Source organism: Mus caroli, chromosome 5 (genome assembly GCF_900094665.2).
Source record: "Mus caroli chromosome 5, CAROLI_EIJ_v1.1, whole genome shotgun sequence".
In the NCBI taxonomy this organism is placed as follows: Eukaryota; Metazoa; Chordata; class Mammalia; order Rodentia; family Muridae; genus Mus; species Mus caroli.
In genome coordinates this window covers 47,522,082-47,543,129 of record NC_034574.1, presented here as the reverse complement: position 1 = coordinate 47,543,129, position 21,048 = coordinate 47,522,082, and the positions used below count along the sequence as shown (strand labels likewise).

The window sequence follows — 21,048 nt, the reverse complement described above, 5'->3', positions numbered from 1 at the left end:
CGCGCAGTGTCGCTCCACTTGGTCTGAAGAACTCATTTGCATAAAGGACCTGACACAGTAACAGATCACTAATGGCATGAATTAAAAAAAAAAAAAAAAAAAATTGAAAGCACAAGCATATACCTCACCCCGCCACACAAACACAAACACACAAACACACACACACACACACCCCAAAGAGAAGGATCTCAGTCATGAACCTCTCAACCTAACCACAAGTCAACTATCTAATCTGCCTGTGGCTGAAAAAAAATGAATGGGGATTTTGGAACATGAAATTAGTAAGATCTTTTCCAGTTCTTAAGTCCCTGAATCAATCTAATGGGTTCTATATACAATGTATACAACTCAGGATGCAGTTAGCATCATGAGGCATATAACTGAACAACACAGAGACTAAAACAGTGATGAGAATACAGAACTGGGGTAAGGAGATGGGTCAAAAAAAAAAATCGTACCCCAATGTTCAAGCAGGCCACACTTCTTCACCTTCCAACTAATTCTCTAAGAAACACGCTAGCTCACTCTCCTCCTTTAAAGCAATCCACAGTCTACCCAACAACAACAACAAAAAGCCTCCTGCAAAAGGCTGTGGAACATAGTCTTAACTGTTCCATTTTCTACTTTTTAACACTCAGGGTTTTTTATTTGATAAGTTTCATGTTCCATTTTAAACAGTACAGTCCAGAAATGCAAAATGGTGAATATAATCCAAGAGTAAGTTTATACATGTATCATTTAAGTAGAAAATTGACTCTGTAGAATTCCAGTTTTATCACTTAGACCAAGTGCCACCTAGTGGCAAGTGTTACATATTATTAAATCTTTTTCAGGCATGGCCATTCATATAGCTGGTAATCTGGGAGATGAACTATGTTATTAGAGACATATTAAAACATCTCCAGTCCCTTGGGAGGTCAGAGAAAGATTAGACAGACAAACAAATCTATACCTGCAGAACAATGTTAACTGTCACAGCAAGAGACAAGCATAAGTGAATGTTTTGATATTTCTTAACATTTTGACATTCCATATCCCCCTCTCAAATGAAAAAATCCCACATTACAAAAAGGGGGAAATTAAACTATTTCTTAAACATCTACTTTCAAAACTGAACAAGATATTTTCTATTCCTTGCTGTATTTAATACTCACACCAACACAACAAAGACTTAACATGTTCATTATGATCTACTTTAGTGACACACAGCACACTGACCCCACAGTTCCCTATACTACACCGCCTTAGAACGAAGGCTGCTTTGCCTTATGTTCTCCTTATCATCACCACCAATTCCAACCTGCTTTACAATTTACAACCAGCCTTGCAAGGATCAACTAAAATCTGCACCAATCCCTTACTTGGCTTGACAAGTTTCCTCAAAGAGCCCAAACTACACTTCTAGCTTAATTAAAACTCCCCATTACTATCCATCTTTAATATAAACACCTCTCAATCAATGCTACTAGTGTCCCTACCAACACTATACATAGACATGCATCTCAGTCTTGACCACCATTTCTCTTAACTGTAATTATCTGAATACTTCCCACTAAATCGTGTCCAACACAGCATGCTGGACACTTTTAGGAGACTGTCACAGTGGGGTTCTTTACTTAGAAGTTTCAATCTGAACTGTCTCTTTCCTACACTTGTTAATGAAATATATTAAGGGAAGAGCCTTGTTTCATTTCCCTAGTTACTTGTCATGTCTTGGGACCTCCATATTTCTGCTTACTTCAACTGGTTTAAGGATTAGGAACTTGGTACAGAATAACTGGGTTTTTGGCATGGAAACTATTCTCACACCTAGAACCAAAAATAGGATTTGAGTAAATATGCCTGCATTCAACCTTCATGAGCTTGCAGAAAAGGAGGACAATGCCTTTCTTCTAATGCAAACCAGCCTGAAGCTAGTATATCTGCTATTTTACAAGGCCCTATAACACCAGCTCCACACTTCATAATGCAGTCTGTTTCTATTATACTCTCTAACACATTCAGAAAGTAATACTTTCACAGGAGACTTTTATGAGAAACTATTTTAGCAATTTAGACTATCATCTAGTTAACAATGCAAATTAGCGCTAGTGCCAACAAAACATACTATAGGAATAGAGAGGTTCTTATTAGTGATTTTTCTAGTGTTAATGTATTCTATCTCACATAGATCCGATGCAGACAGCACTTTCAATTCATGCCTTGAAACTTACAATGCATAAGAAACGGTTTGTCTTTTCCTTTTATATGTAAGCTTAAAATAGTTTAACTATACCCAATACTGCCTGAGAGCTCGCCAATCTGACTGAACAGATGCTGTGTGGACCTCTGCGCATTTCGTCAACCTAACAAATTTACACAAATATTTACACAGATAGACAATTACTGCCACTTATATTTCTCCCGTCCCCATGGATCTGTTATGTATGCTTGAAAAATACATTTTTCAGACCATTAGACTATCATTTCATTCACCAAAGCAGCAGCAGGCCTAATGAGGCATGAGCAACATCACGATGTAAGGCCAGACTCTAAGAGGCATCCAGAACTGCCAACAGAGCATCTGAAAGGTAGTAGCAGCTGGGCAGTCAACATTCCTTTATTATTGTGGCTGTCCAAGCAGATCCATGAGCAGCAAGAATTAAACCCCAAAGTTGGGGGTGACTCAATGACAACACCCCTGGTGGATTGGTAATTTACAAAATATGCCTGCTCAAAATGTCAAAGCCCTATCTTAAGGGTTGCAGACCTATGTACTAAACGCACTAACACACTACTGCATTCTTAAAACATGACCCACAACCACAGGATGCAACAGAAAGTATATCGTGAGCTTTGTGCATGGAGGGATATCAAGGAAACTAAGTAAAATAGCTCCATATTTTACTATTTACAAATCACTCACATCTTGTTTTATTAGACCTTTATAATTTCACCGGTAAAACAGTTACAATGTACCTGGCAGGTAAATACAATGAAAGCATAATTCCCTATTTTACAATTAATGATGAGGAAATTACCAGTGAGCAATCTTTCCTAAAGATGAATTTCCCTATAGATCATTAATTTGAGTCTGTGGTATGGATAAAAAAAACAAAGCAGTACACAGTGCCCTAAGGTTTCATGTACATTTTTATGTATCCAAGGATTGAAACACTTAAAAATGGAACTAGCTGGGCTTGGTGGTAACACATCTATAATGCCAGCAGATCATGACTTTAAGCCAGCTTGGGCTACAGACAAATGTGTGCCTTCCTACGTGTAACTATGTGAGGAGGTCAACGGACAACTTCCGGTGTCATTCTTCAGACACTATCCTTTTTTTCTTTTTTAAAAGACAGGGTCAGGGGTCTGTCTGCCTGTCTCTCCCTCTCCCTCTCCCTCTCTTTCTGGCCTGAAACCTCTCACCAAGGTGACTAGGATGATTGGCGAATAGAGCTCCAAGGATCTACTGTCTCAACCTCCCCACTAAAATCTGAGCTATCTCTCAGGCCGAAAGTCTTGTCTTTGAGTAAATAAGTAAATAACCTCTCAAGAGCTACTTGATAACCAAGCACACAGAACCACAATGTGAAATGTGCACTTGTCATTACTGAACAAACGATGCACGGCAGTATTTCCTATCGTCTTAACACACATTTTTATGAACCTCACTATGTTTTCTAATACTATGTGACAGCCTGAGGCTGACAACATCAACTCCTCTGGGGACACCAGCAGCAGTTTCCTGACAGAGTCATAAACTATAGAGATACATGAGCATTTTTTTCTTCAAAAAAAAGACTTATTTATTTGTTTATTTATTTATTGTGAGTACACTGTCACTCTCTTCAGACACACCAGAAGAGGGCATCTGATCCCATTAGAGATGGTTATGAGATGAGCCACCAGGTGGTTGCTGGGAATTGAACTCAGGACCTCTGGAAGAGCAGTCATTCTCTTAACCACTGAGCCATCTCTCCAGTCCCAAGAGTATCTATTACAAGAATAACTTTATATACTAAATTCAGACTATATAGCCAAGTTAATTCATGTTTTAAAGAAATGTAAACCTGTTTAAAATTTTTTTTCTGACTCCTTATCAAGTACTGGGCACACTTGTGAATATAATATATAAATGATTAAAAGGAATGGTTTGAGTATACTAATTACAGTACAATTTAGTAGCAAAATTCCTAGAGAATTATACCGGGGGCTGAACAGATGGCTCATTGGGATGCTGACTGCTCTTCCTAGAGGATCCAGGTTCAATTCCTAGCACACACATGGCAGCTTACAACTGTGTGTAGCTCCCATGTAGATCTGACTGCCACACAGACATATATGCAAGGCAAAACCCTGATACACATAGAACAAAAGTAAAATTTTAAAAAGCACCAAAATAAATAAAATACAAAAATTAAAATAAAAGAGAATGACACATACCAACAGCATGGAACTTAGCCTGACATATCTGATTAGACTATTCCTTGACCTCAGCCTCAAAGAATAGCCTGTATTTTTTTTTTTTTCCAAACTCGGGGAGGCATTAAACTGCTAGGCCTATTTTGGTTGGAACTCAAAGTTCTTAAATATGAGCATTAAGATGAAAGAAGGACAATTTAGTTGAAGAAGGAACCATGAAATAGCTATGAAGAACCTGCTACGATAGCAAAAAAATTTTTCTAAAACACTAAGTATGTGCGTTGAATCTACTAAACAGTCGCCTATGATTTCATGTAACTCTCACAACCCTTTAACATGGGAATAATTATCTTCCAACTGTTGGGAGAGAAAAGGATAGGCCAGCCTGATAATATTACAAAGATTTAAGTGGAAAGAAAAATAGAATTGGAACCCAGCACAGAGCAAACAGAACTTTAAAGCCCTCTAGCCTGCTGCCTCTCCTAGTGAAGACTGTAGGGGGAGCCATTGAAAGCTTTTTGAACTAGAGTGATTGATTCACTGCTCAGAAACACCGCTGTTGCCATGGAGAAGCTGCAGAATCTAGAGGTGAATCTAGAAGGGGAAAGGGTCCTGTGGTAAAGTAGGTGAGAAGCAACGTCAGCATGCACTGTGTCATTACAGATTAAAGGGGTTCCTTAGAAGGGAAAAGGACCAGTTCTTAGTAATTAGAAAAACAGTAAAGGCTCAGCTATGAGCACACATGTCATCCCAGCATTGAGAGGCGTACCAGGGTGGCCCGGGCTGCATGGTGCAACCTGTCTCAAAGGTTCAGAAGGAAAAGAGTTAGTGAGAGAGGAAGCCCAAAACTTAGACTGGGGAACTAGATGACACCAGACTATCAACTACCAAAATAAAGGAACAATGGGTTTCATCAGGAAATATCTACAGCATGTCAAGTGCAAAAAAACTTCCCCTGAAACCAAGAGCCAAGTCTAAACCCATGCCTAGTGATCAGAAAACATTCTTCAAAACATCAAAAAATATAAGACAGATATAAAACTTTTCAGGCTAAGAGTGCAAAAAAAAAATTACTTTGTACTATCCTTTTAAAAGTATTACTACAATAAATTTTTAAAAATTAAAATATATAAAAAATTAAGTATTACTACATACAGAAATCAATAAAGGGCATTCCATAATTTTACAACGTGTTAGTCTGATATACCTTCCATCTCTTTGTTTCTGCTTGACCCTCTCCCTCTAAATTTATATCTTTTATACAAACTTCAATAACACATAGTTGGGTTTTTTTCTTTCATTTCACTGTCACTCCTTTACTTGTCAAGAACTTAGTTCATAAGCTCCTACTTGACTTCCTATAAAATGACCTACTTCACATCAGCTCATTCCAGTAACAACTCCTAGACCTTAAGCACACTGTTCATCCAAGGGGGCTCTACCTAGGGTAAGGCTGCACCTCTACAGATGTGGCAAGTTATTCCATTCCCATTCTGCACAGTTAGGAAGCTGGCAGAGGAAACAACATATCTTGGAAATAATCACAAAGCCAAACGCCAAAAATAACAATTTTTAGTCAATCCATGAGAAAATACTGCCCCTAGCTGAAATAACATGAATCTAGTATTAGGAGGAAGCAAAATGCAAAATAGTGCTTGCTTTCAAGCCAAGTCTTATTTCAAAAAGTAAGTAAACCTCAGAATTAAGACATGTAAGACCTTTAGAACATAACCATTTCCTTCTAACGCTGGACCCATCCATAATGCCAAAGATTATCTAAGGAATCACATCTGGCCATAGCAGCTTTTTACTTTTATATTTTACCCACTTAAGAGATCATAGAAGTCTGTGAGTACACATCAAACTTTTTAAAACTGACTGCCTAGACGTATGTCATAGAACGATTCCCTACAAACATGTCAGGGTAATAAGTTTAAAGCTGAAATAATACTCAGAAAGGTTCCCAGCCACTGTTCATTATATATCCAAATGCCCACTGTCTAAGTTAAGGCACCATTTTTATTTCACTCCTCGGCCTTTGGGCTAAAAGTATAAAAGTCTCACATGCTTAGAAACAACCCACCTCAAGTTGTAAAGTGTGGTGTCTTTGTGATCATTCTCAAATGCATAAATCAAAACAAACTACATTGCATTACTATACAGAATTTGCACTGTGCTCACGATCAGAACCAGCGTGTGCCCAATTTTAACCTCGAGTTATGCACTAAGTATGAAACAAATGCAAATTCTCACAATTTCATGTATGCTCATAAAGTGTGGCTTACACTGCAAGTATTCCACCTAAAAATTCTAATAACCACGTTTTTAAAAAGCTTCCCAAAGTGCCAACATTCCTTAGACCTCATCTTCTATGTCCTCATCAACAACTCTTTGTGTCCAACTTTATATAGAGAAGAAGCTGCATATGACTTTATGGGTAATGTATCTTCTAAAAGTAGCGATCAACTAGTGGAAGAATATTTCTGAACAATACATTCAGTATTAACAACCCTGAGTTATTTCAACCCTGATGCAGTAATTCAGGCCATTAGTATACAATATCCTACACCACACCCCCAGACTTCACCCAAGCTTTTAACATTACCATAACAATAAGAGCTGAAAACAACTTAATGCTCATGTAACACAAGGAAGTACCTTAAGATAACCAAACTAAAAGCTACCAGTCTTTAGACTGCCTGTAATTAATGTATTCCACAAAGATCCTCAAAGCAGTATTCATCAAACCAAAACTACACTCTGCTCTTTGGCACCTGATTCCCAACGTCGGAATAGGAGTTGCCACACATCCACAGATGTAAAAATCACAAACTACATACTCAAACTGCAAATTCAAACAACCATAAATGGTAAACTCATTTAAATTATAAAGAAGCAAGCCATTGATCAAATTCCCAAAACAGATGTCTCCGAAAAGTAATTAAAACTGTAGCTACAAATTCCAAGGGGGGGGGGGGACCGATAAATTTCTTCACCCCAACATTCACAAGTTTTCAACATCAAAATTCACTCACCTCCTATTCACATCAAACGCACATCCACTGCGAATATCAGAAACTATTCTCCATCACCAACGGGGGTGGGGGGAAGTACCTTTGAGCCTACTTCTAACATTCTTAAAATATACCCTTCCATTAGCCCTCTAGTAACCCAGGTGCAAGGCTCCTGCGGATGCACTTGGCCTGGGCCATCAGAAGCCAATGATGGGACAGCAATAACCATCAAGAAATCGAGATCCTTTTCCAGCGCTACTCTTACCAAGCAAAACAATCACGGGCCCAGAAAGATGGCAAAGAAAAGTGGAGTCGTTTTGATCCCAAGAGAGAGGCGCATAGGGGTAGGGTAGGGGTGTGATCCCGAGAGAAATGGGTGCGAAGGAAAGGAGGTGCGCGGAAGGAGCAAACTTAAGTATCCCAAGCATCTCCCATACTCAAACAACAAAAGCAAACCCTAGAGTCTGTGCGCACTTAGAAGCACCAGATGGAGTCCCCGGGGTTGAGACAGTTCAACAGACAGACACAGTGGGCAGCGGATAAATCAGGCAGGCAGTGACGCGAGGGGAAGGGGATGCTAAGAGAATGAGACACTACATAGGGGAGACAAAGCCTCTGGGGGTGGGGGGTGAGGACCAAAGAGAAAAAGGTAAGAGGGGATACACACGAGAAAGACAATGGAAGAAAGAGAACGGCAGTAATCTGGTGCCAGGGCTGTGGCAGGTCACCCGGCTACTGAAGAGAGGGATACAACAAAGGGGCACGGGAGGAGGGACAGCGAGCGGAGTGGAGGTGCAGACGGGATGCGGGGCGCGCAGCGGCTCCCACAGAGAGCCTAAGGCGGCGAAACAAAGGGCTGGGGGCAGAATCGCGGGGGGCAGCGCGCACAGACAAAGCGCTCCGGCGCCCAGGGCAGCGGCTGGGAGGACAGGCGACGCGGGCCACGCACGGGGAACAAAGCTGCGCCGGGATCCCCGCCAGGCCCGCCGAGGGGGGCGCGCGCCGGGCACGGTGCCCACGGCCCCGCGCGCCGGCCGCACTCCGCCCGCAGCCGCCGGCCTCGCCACCGCCCGCCCTCACGCGCCCGGAGCCCGCTCCACCGCGGCGCACGGGCGAGCCCCGCACCGGCCCGCGCCACCGCGTCGCCGCCCCGCGCCGCCTCCCGAGGCCCCGGCGCGCCGCGCGGCCCCGGCCCGCCGCCTGCCGCCGGCGGTCAGACGCCCGCAACTTTCCCGGTTCCCAGCACTCGCTGCCCCCTCAGACTTACCCTGTCACAACAGGCGCCATCTTCCACAAACTCTCGCCAAAACTCCAACCCTCGCGAGATTCCCCCCGCCGCCTTTCCCTGCTCCTCTCCCCCGCCCCTTCCCTCGGCCTCGCCGATCGCTGCCACCCGGCCCCCGCGCCGTCTTTCCCCGCTTCGCCGCCGCCGCCGGGAGCCAGCCGCCTCGCGCCGCCCGCGGACTAAGGGATCTGCTCACTGCCTTTCCCTGGAAACCTACCCCGCCGATGGAGCATGCGCAGGCCGCTCCTCCGCGGACGAGCCCTCCAAGTAGTCCATGGGGAGCGCTCCGGTTATCCGGGTTTTGGGACGCGCCCTCGGGGACGTACGTGGAGACTGAGGAAAACCGGAGGGCATTACTACGGGGACCGGGACTGGAGGGGTCAGGAGGCGGGGCCCCGGGGCCGGGAGGAGGGGTCCTGGGAAAATGCGAGCGTCTCACAGGCCTAGAGGAGACGCCTCCTCGAGTGGGTGTTTTCCAAGTGGCTTCCCGCTCGCCGCGGGTTCCCAGCCTTTTTCATTCATTCAGACGTTCACTGGACGCCTCCCTTATGCTAATCTCAGTATCAGGTGCCGGAGCGGCGGAGATCGGGACAGAGCCCCGGTACCCCGTGACCTGCCAGCGACTGTCTTCATTCATTTGCTCCCGCACGACCCGCACACGCGGCGAGACAGGCGTGATCGCCGCGTGACCTGACCCTTCCCAAGAGCTCTGCAGGGGAAAAGCATTGGGAGTTAAGCTCTGTGCCTTTCGCCGCTTCTCCCCATGCGAGCTGGGGTCATCCCGAGGTCAGCCTCGCGCAAAGGCATCCCCCCCAAACCCCCGATGTTCACTTTGCACCCACACGTCAGAGCCCCGAATGGTTGTCCCCAGAGCCACCACTACAAGCCCGGGCACTTGGGAGCGAGCTACCCGCCGAGCTCCGGCTGCCTGGGGAACTCATGGCAGCAGCCAGCTTGCAGGATGTAGGTGTGGGTGCAGACGTGTAGGTGACTGCCTAGAAGCAGCTCCTCCGGCGGTGGCCCGATGCTGGCGCCCGCCCGATGCTAGTCTTGCCTAGGACACCTCTCGGCAGGTGTCTCCCGTCCCCTACCTGCGATCCTCCCTGCTCTCCCCCCGCCCCCCTCCCGGCCCTTTGCTTTCCAAAAGATTTCCCAGCTCCTGCATTGCCTGCCTCCCGCAGGGAGCCACAAAAAACCCGGAGAACTGGATCAGCCCGCCCGAGACCCGCTCCGGAGCGCCGCAGGATTGGCGCGGCGCGCTCGCGCCACTGCGCATGTGCACAATGCGGGCAGCCCGAGTCTCACGCTACACCTCCTCCCGAGCGCCTTCCACCGCTCGGCTCAGACACAACACGGGCCGTGGGAAATTTCCTAAGCCTCGCGAGAACGCGCTCGCCTACCCACCCCGCGGGCGGCTGGGCGTGCGCCCTACATCGCGCGGAGCGGGGGCCCCGACAGGTGTTCGTCCCGTGCGGCTCCCGGGGCGCGGAAGGCACGGTCCGACCGGCGCCCGCGAGGCGAGGCGGGGCGGTGGGCGCGTGGCGGGGAGCGGCGGGCGGAGGCCGCCCCGGCACACTCACGCACGCGCCGGGGAGGCTTCCTGTCGCCCTCCCGAGCCTGGTACTTTCCTGAAATGTGACAGACGTGGTGCCCCCCCGCCTCCGGGAGCTGTCAGCCAGGCCCGTGTCGGCTTTGAGTCATGCATCTGAGTCACCTAGTCTGGCCTCCACTTCACTTGCTCTACAACAAGTTTGGATTCCCTTAACTATTGTAGCAATGGGTGTTTTTGGTTTTTTGTTTGTTTGTTTGTTTTGTTTTTCCTTTATAGTGTCTTCGATGGCTTTGTGAGCCGGCAAGGCTCCGGGAAAGCTGAGCTTAGCGATCTCAAACGTTTGCACAATTTAAATAGCTTCCCCTTAGTCTGTTCCTAACCTTTAAAGGAATCCTACATACATACCAGTTTCTGTCTCCCCTCTCCCCCAGATGACTTAAAACGCCAGTTAGGTTTCCTTCCTCTTTCTATACTTTTGTAGTAAGCACTCTGTTCTAGGTACTGTTTCATCAGATACGTTAGTGGCTGCTGTTCCCCACGCACCCTTTTTGAATTCATTTACTTGCCCAAGAGCTGTCAGAACCCTTCTTCACTCTGCCACTTTTCAGATTGGCGTGGTGCTGTGTAGGACTAGTGTCTTGCTGGCATCATGCACCCACAAATGAAGACTGGGTTTTGACATTTAAAGGACAGTGAACCCTCTAATAGCTAATGTCTCCTGGTTGAAATAAAGATTTGCTAACTGAAGGTTTGTAAGGGTATACGATATTCGTTTGACTATTGCTTTATTTACTTCCCATTTTTAAAAGGACGTATGCCCCTTTAATACGCTATGTCAAAACATGTCTCATCCAGAACAAGAGAGTGCTGCAGAGGTAAAATGCCTTTAAACATTTCCTCAAGGATTTTTAGGCCTAGTGTGACAGTTTGTGACACTAATGTTGGACAGAAGGCCATGAGACCTTGGAAAGCCTTGATAGTCATAAAACTAATCTCAATTCAAAAGCTCCACCTACTGTGTTTTCCTTTCTCAGTAATGCCAATTCCTTTGCCCTCACTTAAGAGGACCTCGGAATTACTTTTGCTTTTTTTATATATCACACATTCAGGATTGCACCAGCAAGAAAAATCATGCTAGTCAGATCTATTGGTCTATTTTCTAATCTGTAATATGTAAGGAAAGAAAGCTAATATTCCTCCCAGCTTTGGAGGGTGCAGGAGCAAATGATGCTAACATCTGTTTGGCTGTCGCAAGTCCTCCTTAACAGATGGTGTCACAATAATAGAAGTATGTGCACACGGATAGGTCACATAGACTGGAAGATCGAAAACTAGAGGTAGAACGGGAGCCAGGTTTATTCTTTTTAGAATGACTTTTTTTTTCTTTTAATGATCAAGTTATCTTTTCTTTCTTTTTTTTAAATATGTGTGGGTCTGCACAGGCCATGGCACACGTGGAGGTCAAAGAACAACTTGCAGAGTTTATTCTCACCTACTAGGTGGGTTCCAGGGATCAATCTCTGGTTGCCAAATTTGATGCCCTGAATATCGGCCACTGGGCCCAACTTCTTTGAATCCCACCACTTCTCACGTTACTACTTTGGGCTCCAAGATTGTGCAAGAACCTTGGATCACAAGGGAACTAGTTTCAAACCACGTACTATACCTTCAAAGTAGACCTAGATCCTAATCGTTTCTACCTCCCCAGCAACTAGCTTCATCTAACCCGTCTGTTTCCCCACCTAGCCTACAGGTTGACTCCTAAGTGATCTTCCTTCCTTCCACCCCACTGCTACCCAGCCTGAGGCTCTTCTCGTGGGACCCCGCCTCCTCATCCTCAGAGATTCCACTGGTTTTTCCATTTCCCTACAAGAACTTACCATTTGGCTTGCTGCCAGACTCTCCTGACCTCTCTGACTCCCAAAGTTCCTCCCCTTCCTTTACTTGAAGCTCTAGCTAGCCTGCTGCCCTTCTTGAAGCTCAGAGGGCACAATAAGCACTCTTAACACCAAGCCTGTGCCCTCTCCATGACTTGCAGCGCTCTCCCCACACCCATATAGGAGGAAGTCTTTTGAAGTCTTTGGGTAAATGTCATATACCCTGGCCATTTTCTGGCCACCCTTCCCTAGAGTGACTCCCATGCCTCTTTCTTCTTACATGCCTTGTTTCTTTCTATCTTCAAGCTTCAGTTCCTGGACCATTGCCTGATGTGAGGTAGGTAGTCATTACTTGCAGGGAGAATGGAGAGAAGATAGAGAAGCTCTTAGGGCAGAATAGAGATGATTTTAAAGGATGGAAGGAAGAATATTTGGAAGTGGCAGGAGGGAAAGATGGGGGGAGCCCATTTAGAATTGGACCAGTAAGTGGGGCTCTACTTTTAAGAGTTTTCCTGCTCTCCATGTGAGCCCCTCAGGAAAGAAAATTTTTTCTAGTGGACAATATAGAAATAGATACTTTCATGGGTGGCTTGTGGGTTTAAAAATACAGTCTTTGTGGAAATTGTGGGAATTTGTCACTGTGTGTTAATCATACAACTCGGTGTGGTTTGTGCTATAAGTGTACTAACCTATTTGTTGAGTTACCTGTATGTTTCAGCACTTGTGATGGTCAAAGAAAATACTGGGAACCTCCTGCATATCAGTAAGAAATGTCTTTTTCTTGTTAGTTTTCCTGTATTTGTGTGTCTGAATGCATGGGCATGGAGGTCAGAGGACAACCTTGTCACTTGTCATGCTCACTTGTCACTTAGTTTGAGACTGCGTCGTTTTTGGTTTTGGTTTGGTTTGTCGAGAAGGGTTTCTCTGTGCAGTCCTGGCTGTCCTGAAACTCACTCTGTAGACCAGGCTACCTCCCAAGTGCTGGGATTAAAGGCGTGCACCACCACTGCCCAGCCTGAGACAGCATCTCTTGTTTTTCTCTTGCATATTCCAAGCAAACTGACCAGAGAGCATTCAGGATTATTTTGTCTCTGCCTCCCATTTTCCCATAAGAGCACTGGGGTTATAGGTGCTCTGTGTAGGAACCTGGTTTAATATGGGTTTGGGGACATTGGACTCAGGTCCTCATCTAGCAAATGTTTCTATTCACTGAGTCTTCTCTCTCAACCCAGGGTTTGCTTTATTTTAAATCAAGGAAAATTGAGGACTGTAATAGTATGTATCTCTTTTTAAGTAAAACTTACTCTTTAGGTACTTAGGGAGAAGTTTCAATAACAAGCAAATAGTGCTAGATACTATGTATACATTTGCTTGTACTATAGAAAATTATTCTAGGAACAATGTATGTGTCTGCTAAGTCAGAAATACTTTTTATATACTTCTGTGGTAGAATCACATAGTTTCAACAACAGGCAAACAGTGATACATAAATGTACACTTAGTAGCCTATTTGTTTCTATTTCATGTCTCTCTTGGATCCTTTGAATTTGTGCCTAATGCATAAATTGTCTACTAGAAATCTAAAACAGAGGAAAATAAAAGAAAATGTAATGAATGTTCAATAAGCAGAGAGAGAGAGAGAGAAAGAGAGAGAGCAGATTTGTTTTTCTGTTTACTTCATTGGAATCCTTTTCCAATAGATGTTAGGCATGTGATGTGGCATCTCAGTGGAATTAAAATGGAAGAACTTTTGGTCCACTTGGCTCAAGTCAAGTGTTTTACAAAAATGGCTGACACAAAGGGACTTCAGCCTCCTCCTCCCCTCCCCTCCCTTGCCCTGCCCCACTCCGCTCCTGCCCCAAGTAGCAGAATGTACAGACAAATCAGTACTGGAGAGCAAGCCTGGATTACCAGGCTTGGAGCAGGATGGAAGAAGATCTACCTCTTGCCTCTGTAGAGATAACCATTGAGTTGTGTCTCACCGTTTGAAAGAAGTAGGAAGAGACAGAAGTATATAAGCACAGTACACAGCAAGCTCTGAGGTGTGAGGAGACTTGCATTGAGGAGAACTCCAGTTAGAAGACCAATACACATAGACGCAATGTCCTACATCCACGAAGGACCAATAAGCAGAGACCTAGGACAACTACAACCCACAAACATGAATTCCATCAGACATACTTGTACGTCCATGTTAATTCTGCATTATTGCATAACAGGAAGGAAATGGAACCAGCCTAGATGTCCATCACTAGATGAGTGGATAATGAAATTCTGGCCCATATATACAATGGAATTTGTTCAGTCATAAAAAAAAAAAAGGAAGTCATTAAATATGCAGGAAAATGAATAGGTCTGGAAAATAGATTAAGTGAGGTAACCCCAACTCAGAAAGACAAATATCAAATGTCTCATATATGACTCCTAGCTTACATTTATACATATGCATATAAGTGGGTATACGTGTGGGCACGCAATATGAAACTAGAAAGGAGACCAGATGAGAAACAGGGAAGCTGAAACAGAGTGAAGCAGGAAATAAGACACATGTGACATCAAAGTGGAAAGGTGGCTAAGAACTGCGAGGTCATGGGGGAGGGGGCAGGACAGAAGAATTAATTAGCAAAAATAAATTTTGTTTGAAAACGCTGTCATGGAACCCAATATTGTCTGCTTGAAAATTAAGATGTTTTCATTGTAAAAGGAAAGGATGGGGGCTGGAGAAATGTCTCAGGGTTTAGGAGCACTGGCTGTTCTTCCAGAGGAGCTGGCTTCCTCACACTCACGTGATTGCTTGCAACTTTCTATGACTCCAGCTCTAGAAGATCCAGTGCTGCTGCCTTCTGGCGTACAGAGGCACAAGGCTCACAAATGGTGTATCTATATGCATGCAGGCAAACTACCCACACACGGTTAAAAAAAAGTCACTAAAATTCTGAGTGAGTGAGTGAGTGATGAGTGAGCGAGTGAGTGATGAGCAAGTGAGAGAGCAGCCTGTGCCAAGGAGCAGGTATGTGTGGCGGACTATCAGAGGTGTGAAGTGTGCTGATGCAGTGGCCTGGTCCAGGCTTGCAGAGTTTCTAGTACAGCAGGAGGATCACCTTTCCCCACAAGTTTTCATTTCAGGAGTGATGGCATATTGTTTCTTTTTATAACCCAATAAATGAAATATTTAAATAGGAAAGGTATGAGTTTGGAAGTCTCTGAACATGTGTCCAGTTGTCCAGTGGGCAAGCAAAACAGTTGGTGGCTCATTAACACATGCAACATTCAGTGCTGCTTTTATTCATTCTCTCTGTCTCAGTAGGGTGTCACTATGGAGGCCTGGCTGACTGGAATTCACTGTAAACCAAGCTGCTTTTGAACTTCTGAAAAGCCTACTTTTGCCTCCCAGTGAGGCTAATGTTGCTTTTATCCTACAATCAAGTCATATCAAGATTCCCATATTATTATCTCACTGTCTCTCTCTCCTCTCTTCCTCTCTCTGCATTTTCTCTCTCCTGATGTGCACAAGGTCTTTCTCTTCCTCCTCCCCTCTGCCTCCCTCTCCATGGAGACTCCACTGACCCGTTGTGAGGTCAGAGAACCCACCGGAGAGCTACCCCCAATAAACCTGCCTTTATGTACCTTAAAAAATAAGAAAGAAAGAAAGAAAGAAAGAAAGAAAGAAAGAAAGAAAGAAAGAAAGAAAGAAAGGGAGAGAGAGAGAGAGAGCTTCCCCCAATGAGCCATACCCAACACTGAGCTTTTGTAGCTATAAGCGAGTAGACAATGGTTTTAACCCCTAAGGCCTGTCTCTCCCTGTAAGATGTAGGTGATGGTGCCCAATTCATAGAGCTGTTCTCCTGAGAATCAAAGTGTTACTATATGAGGATAATACCATGAGATCAAGTCACTAAGTCCAAGGCTTGCATCCTTGCCAACATCCTTCTAAAGCAGGACGCATTCTGAGAATCTCAAAAAGCCCATCTTTAGATAGCCAAATATCCAGATAAGTGTTCATGTATCTCTTTAGCATATCCCATTCGGAAATGGCAGTTATTTAATAATATTATTAAGTTAAGTATTATTTAATTTCGAAATGGCTCACATGCCTCAATTGAGAAAACCCACTGTAGATGACTAGTACATAGTGAGTATATGAAGTAGAGAATCCTACCACCAATCACATGGAATGGGTACCTAACAGACTTCCTGAAGGGTAGGGGATACATCAGTTAGAATGCATACCAGACTATCATGAGGATCTGAGGTTAATGCTCCAGTACCCGTGTAAAATCTAGGCATCCCCCCAAACACACACACACACACACACACACACACACACACACACACGTAATCCGACCTGGGAGGGAAGAGACGGAGGATGATTCCTAGCCACTTTAAGGGACTCTGCAAGTCCCACGTTCAGAAAGAGAAATACAGGATGAGAAACAACTGAGGAAGATATCTAATGCCAAGCGCTGGCTTCTACATGTGCACACATGCACACACAAGCATGTACACACATCGCCGAGTTCCCATTCATCCTCACACCTCCCTTGTATTTATAGCATCATCTCTATTGTATCCAAGTGTATGTTAATCAAATTTACCAAAGGTTGAAAGTACGGAGGATGTTTTTAGACCATGCAATTCTGTAAGGAATGTGAGTTCTAACTCCAAGACTAGAACAGAACAAGGAGATCACTGGAAGTGAGTCACAAAATGAACGAGCTTGAGAGACAGACTTCAGGTGAACTTGAGAAAAGAAAACAGATACCCACCCTAACTTTCCAGCTACATTTGAGTTTTCACAAGATTCTTTGGCCCTAGCAAGTTGACTCTTTTGTGGGCCTGGTTTACTTTCTGCTTAGCTTGCTGAGGTTCAGCAATGCTAGGAGGCAAAATAAGTAAGCAGGCCAGTTGCTCTAGCTAAGGGCAGCATGAATGGGATCAGCGTGCACTCGGTGCAAAGCATGCGAGTGAGCCTAATCAGCTGTCAGAGGCTTTTAACAGCAAATCGATAGGAAGAAAATGTTTCCACACATGATTGATACATTTTATTCTTTTCATAACATAAATGATATAAAGGCTAAAAACACTAAAAAGTACTGCCATGGGAATCATAAAGTTCTAGCTATCCACTCATAGAGGCATATATTTAAATTCCAGCTTCCTCAGCTTCCCCCTTTTTGTCCTGTATCACATAGTGCACCAGTTTCGGGGTTTGCATTATGTCTGTGTTAAATGTCCACAGCTTAAAGAAACAACTGGTCCACTATAAACAGGTTCATTTTTTTTTCTGCAAATGAGGAACATGGAATTGGAAATATTACATGAATTACCAGGTACTCAGGAAGCTTTTCACCTCACCCCCACCCCACAACCCATTCAGTTTTCCGAACCCTTTGATGGACTATCACCGCCATTGTGTTTTATAGCATGCATCCAACTTAGAGCACTGAAAGCAATTAAAGAGAAACAACTGTCCTTAAGTAAGGCCATGGCATTTAATTTTCTTTTTCTTTTTTCTCTTTTGGTTTGTCTAGACAAGGTTTCTCTGTGTAGCCCTGGCTGTCCTGGAACTCACTCTGTAGACCAGGCTAGCCTCGAACTCAGAAATCTGCCTGCCTCTGCCTACCAAGTGCTGGGATTAAAGGCATGTGCTACCACTGCCCAGTGGCATTTAATTTTCAGTAGGCACATTTGCTTTTGAAAAGGCAACTGTTGGGCTAGGGTATTGGCTCAGCGGTTAAGTGCTTGTCAAGAAAGTATGAGGATCTGAGTTCTGATTCCCACAAAGCCATGCAAATGCCTGGTCCATCTGTAATCCTAGCTTTTGAAGGCAAAGCAAGCTGGCTAGGAGATTGGCCATATTGGTGAGCTCTGGGTTTGATTCATAGAGTCTGCCTCAAGGAAGATTGTAGAAGAACAATAGAGGGTGATTCTATCTCGAACACGAGGATGGTCTTTCTCACAATTTCATGGCAAGCCTTCCAGAAAGGATTTAGGCCTTGTACATCGTATCAAAATAAGGACCATCAACCTGCAGCGAGAACTTTGTGGCCAGCATCTTTGTCCAAAACGGACTGAGCAATAAAAAGCTTAATCTCAGAAACATCTATTCAAGAAATAACAAATAACTGTCAGCTCCCTAGCTGGTCTCCTACAGCGTCACTGCCAGAGTTGTGTTTTGTCACCTTCAATAGGAGCTGTTGACATTATGCAATTTCAGATACGAACCACATTAACTTGTCATGATATCAATAGGTAGGGGTTTTTAAAAATTATTTTTGTATTTATTTTTATTTTATGTGTAAGGGTGTTTTGCCTGTAAGGGTGTATGTCTATGCACCATGAACATGTCCAGTGCCCACAGGAGAACAAGTGCTCCTAACATCTGAGCCATCTCTCCAGCCACAACATGTAATGACAATTGGTTATCTGGTTTTGGTTCTTCAAGTTAGGGATTCTCTGTGCTTGAAACTCACTCTGTAGACCAAGCTGGCCTCAAAGATCTGTACACCTGACTCTGCCTCCAGAGTTGGTGGGATTAAAGCATGCACCATCACACCTACATGTAGGAATTCTTAAAGATATATTTTTATTATTTTTAAAATTATGTATGTGTATATAGGTTTTCCTATGGGCCAGGAGTGTCAGATTGCCCCTTGGACCTGAGTAACAGGCAGTTGCAAGCTGCCTGATGTGGGTGCTTGGAATTAAACTCGGTTCCTCTGGAAGAGTGGTACATGCTCTTAAGCACTGTCACCAGCCCCCATGTAGGGATTTTTAAAAGGAGCTCTTGAAACCTTTGAAAAGGGAAGGAAGGAAGGAAGGAAGGAAGGAAGGAAGGAAGGAAGGAAGGAAGGAAGGAAGGAAGGAAGGAAGGAAGAAGNNNNGGAGGGAGGGAGGGAGGGAGGGAGGGAGGGAGGAAAAAGGAAGGAAAAGGAAGGAAATGAAATGAAAAGAAAGAAAATAAGTAAAAGCCTCTGGTAATTTTCAATTGAACTATGGATAAATCATGAGCACAGACATTCTGATACATCGTATGCTTGAAAAGCTTCAGCTACATCTAATGACCTGGTCACTAGAAAATGTATTAAAGAACTGACTTAAGGACTGTGTTGGGATTTATAACTGATACGACCCTATATAATTTTTTGCTGCTTAAATGATTATTTAAATTGTATCATGATTAGCATCCTGTAATAGGTAAAATACATTATACTGAAGTGGAAGGAATATTCCACCAGTGGAAAAAACATTTCTTAAGCTCATAACTACAAATTGCCTCCCTTCTAAGTACTTTGGAAAGATTTGGAAATTTATTCATGCCTTTTTTTTTTTTCTTCCAGTTTTCCAAACACGTGGCCTAAATTCTACCCTCAGAATTACTTTTGACTTCACTGAGAGTTATAAATTACCGTCTGGGAAAAGCATTTGGCTCCCAGTTTTCAATGTACTCTCAATTTCTCCAGTAATGTTCTTATGAAATGCAAATCTGGTGTTCATCAAGCAGTTATACCTACAGAGAGCATCATATTTTCCTTCACCAGCAAATCTAAGTCTTTTATTTTTAACTAGCATGGCTATATCTATATTTGCATGGTACTTTCCAAGTTCCCGAAATAAGCAATAATCATAGACTCTACGGCAAGAAGAGAAGGACGTGAAAACCGAAAGATAACTTCTGAAGAACGGGTTCCGTGCACAAGTATTTTGTTATATGCAGCAGAGGGTTTCCAAAAGGGTGTGTGCCAAACCTGCAACTGTTTTCTGTTCTAAAAGATGCTAGGGCTGGGAATGTGGCTGGGTGGTGGTAGAGCTCTTGCCTAGGTATGTATGAGGCCCTGGGCTTAATCCTCAGCAGTGCAATAAAGAAGGAAGGAATGCAAGCTGCGATTTATAATCTGTGAGCTCGATAAGCATCACTGCGTCTTCACTGCCCTAGGCTCTCAAAGGAACATCCATCATCTCTGTTGATCCTCGGGACAGTGCTGAGAATAAGGAGCTTCCTCCATTTTCACAGAAAACTCTCAGAAAAGGTGATTCATGCTCATTATACTCTTAGAAGTAGAATCGATGATCCAAGGACAAGTCTTTATTTAGGAACTATAGATATGTACATTATTTTATTATAAACTAGTAGGAATATTTAATGTCAATATTTCGTTATCGGATTATAATATGTATTTATTTGCTCTATGTGTGCACAGGCACACATATACCATAGTGAACTCATGGAGGTCAGAGGACATCTTTCAGGGGTTAGTTCTCTCCCCCTCCACCTTGCTGTTTCTGCTGCACTGCTTACTCAAGGCTACTGGCCCATAAGCTTCCATGTGACTTTCCTGTCTCCATCTCCTACCTCATGGTAGACTTTCTGGGACAACAGATGCATACCACTGCATCCGGCTAGTCTCCATGGGTATCAGGGATTGAAATCAGGTTTGAAGCAAGCATGTTTCTCATGCTGAGCCATCTCACCATCCCCAAACTGTCATTTTAACAAATTACATACAGAAGTACAAATAATAAGGGGAGGCAGGACGTGTATTTTTTTAAATTAGCTCTTGCATTTGTTTTAAATATTTGAACTAGTAACACTGAGAAACTGGGATGTCTGACAGCTAAAGGAAGAACACAGGTCTAATGCCCATTTAGGGGGTTTTGTTGTGGTTTTGTTTTTTACTATGTTAGTTATTTAAAGAAAATATTTCCCAAATATCATCATGAGGAAAAATATGTAATAATAGCTCTTATAAATAAGGACAAAAAAGCTCTTATAAATAATTTATAAACATATAAACTACATAACAATAGCTCTAGGAAAGAAGGAAAGGAAAGGAAAGGAAAGGAAAGGAAAGGAAAGGAAAGGAAAGGAAAGGAAAGGAAAGGAAAGGAAAGGAAAGGAAAGGAAAGGAAAGGAAG

The 21,048-nt window shown here is 43.7% G+C and overlaps 1 protein-coding gene across 3 annotated transcripts in view; it reads right to left on the bottom strand.

Annotated features, from left to right (window-relative positions):
* Positions 1-21,048, bottom strand: part of Rbpj (recombination signal binding protein for immunoglobulin kappa J region) — a 189,426-nt gene that overhangs the window by 56,004 nt on the left and 112,374 nt on the right. Inside the window, exon 1 of one of the 3 annotated variants that reach the window (XM_029477019.1) lies at positions 8,921-9,072. The exons of 1 other annotated variant lie outside the window; for it this stretch is intronic. In XM_029477019.1, the coding sequence (XP_029332879.1) occupies positions 8,921-9,057 (137 nt within the window). In that variant the 5' untranslated portion in view covers positions 9,058-9,072. Of the gene's footprint in view, positions 1-8,685; positions 9,073-21,048 lie in introns of those variants that run through there. One more of the 3 variants, XM_021162518.2, reaches the window with a different exon arrangement.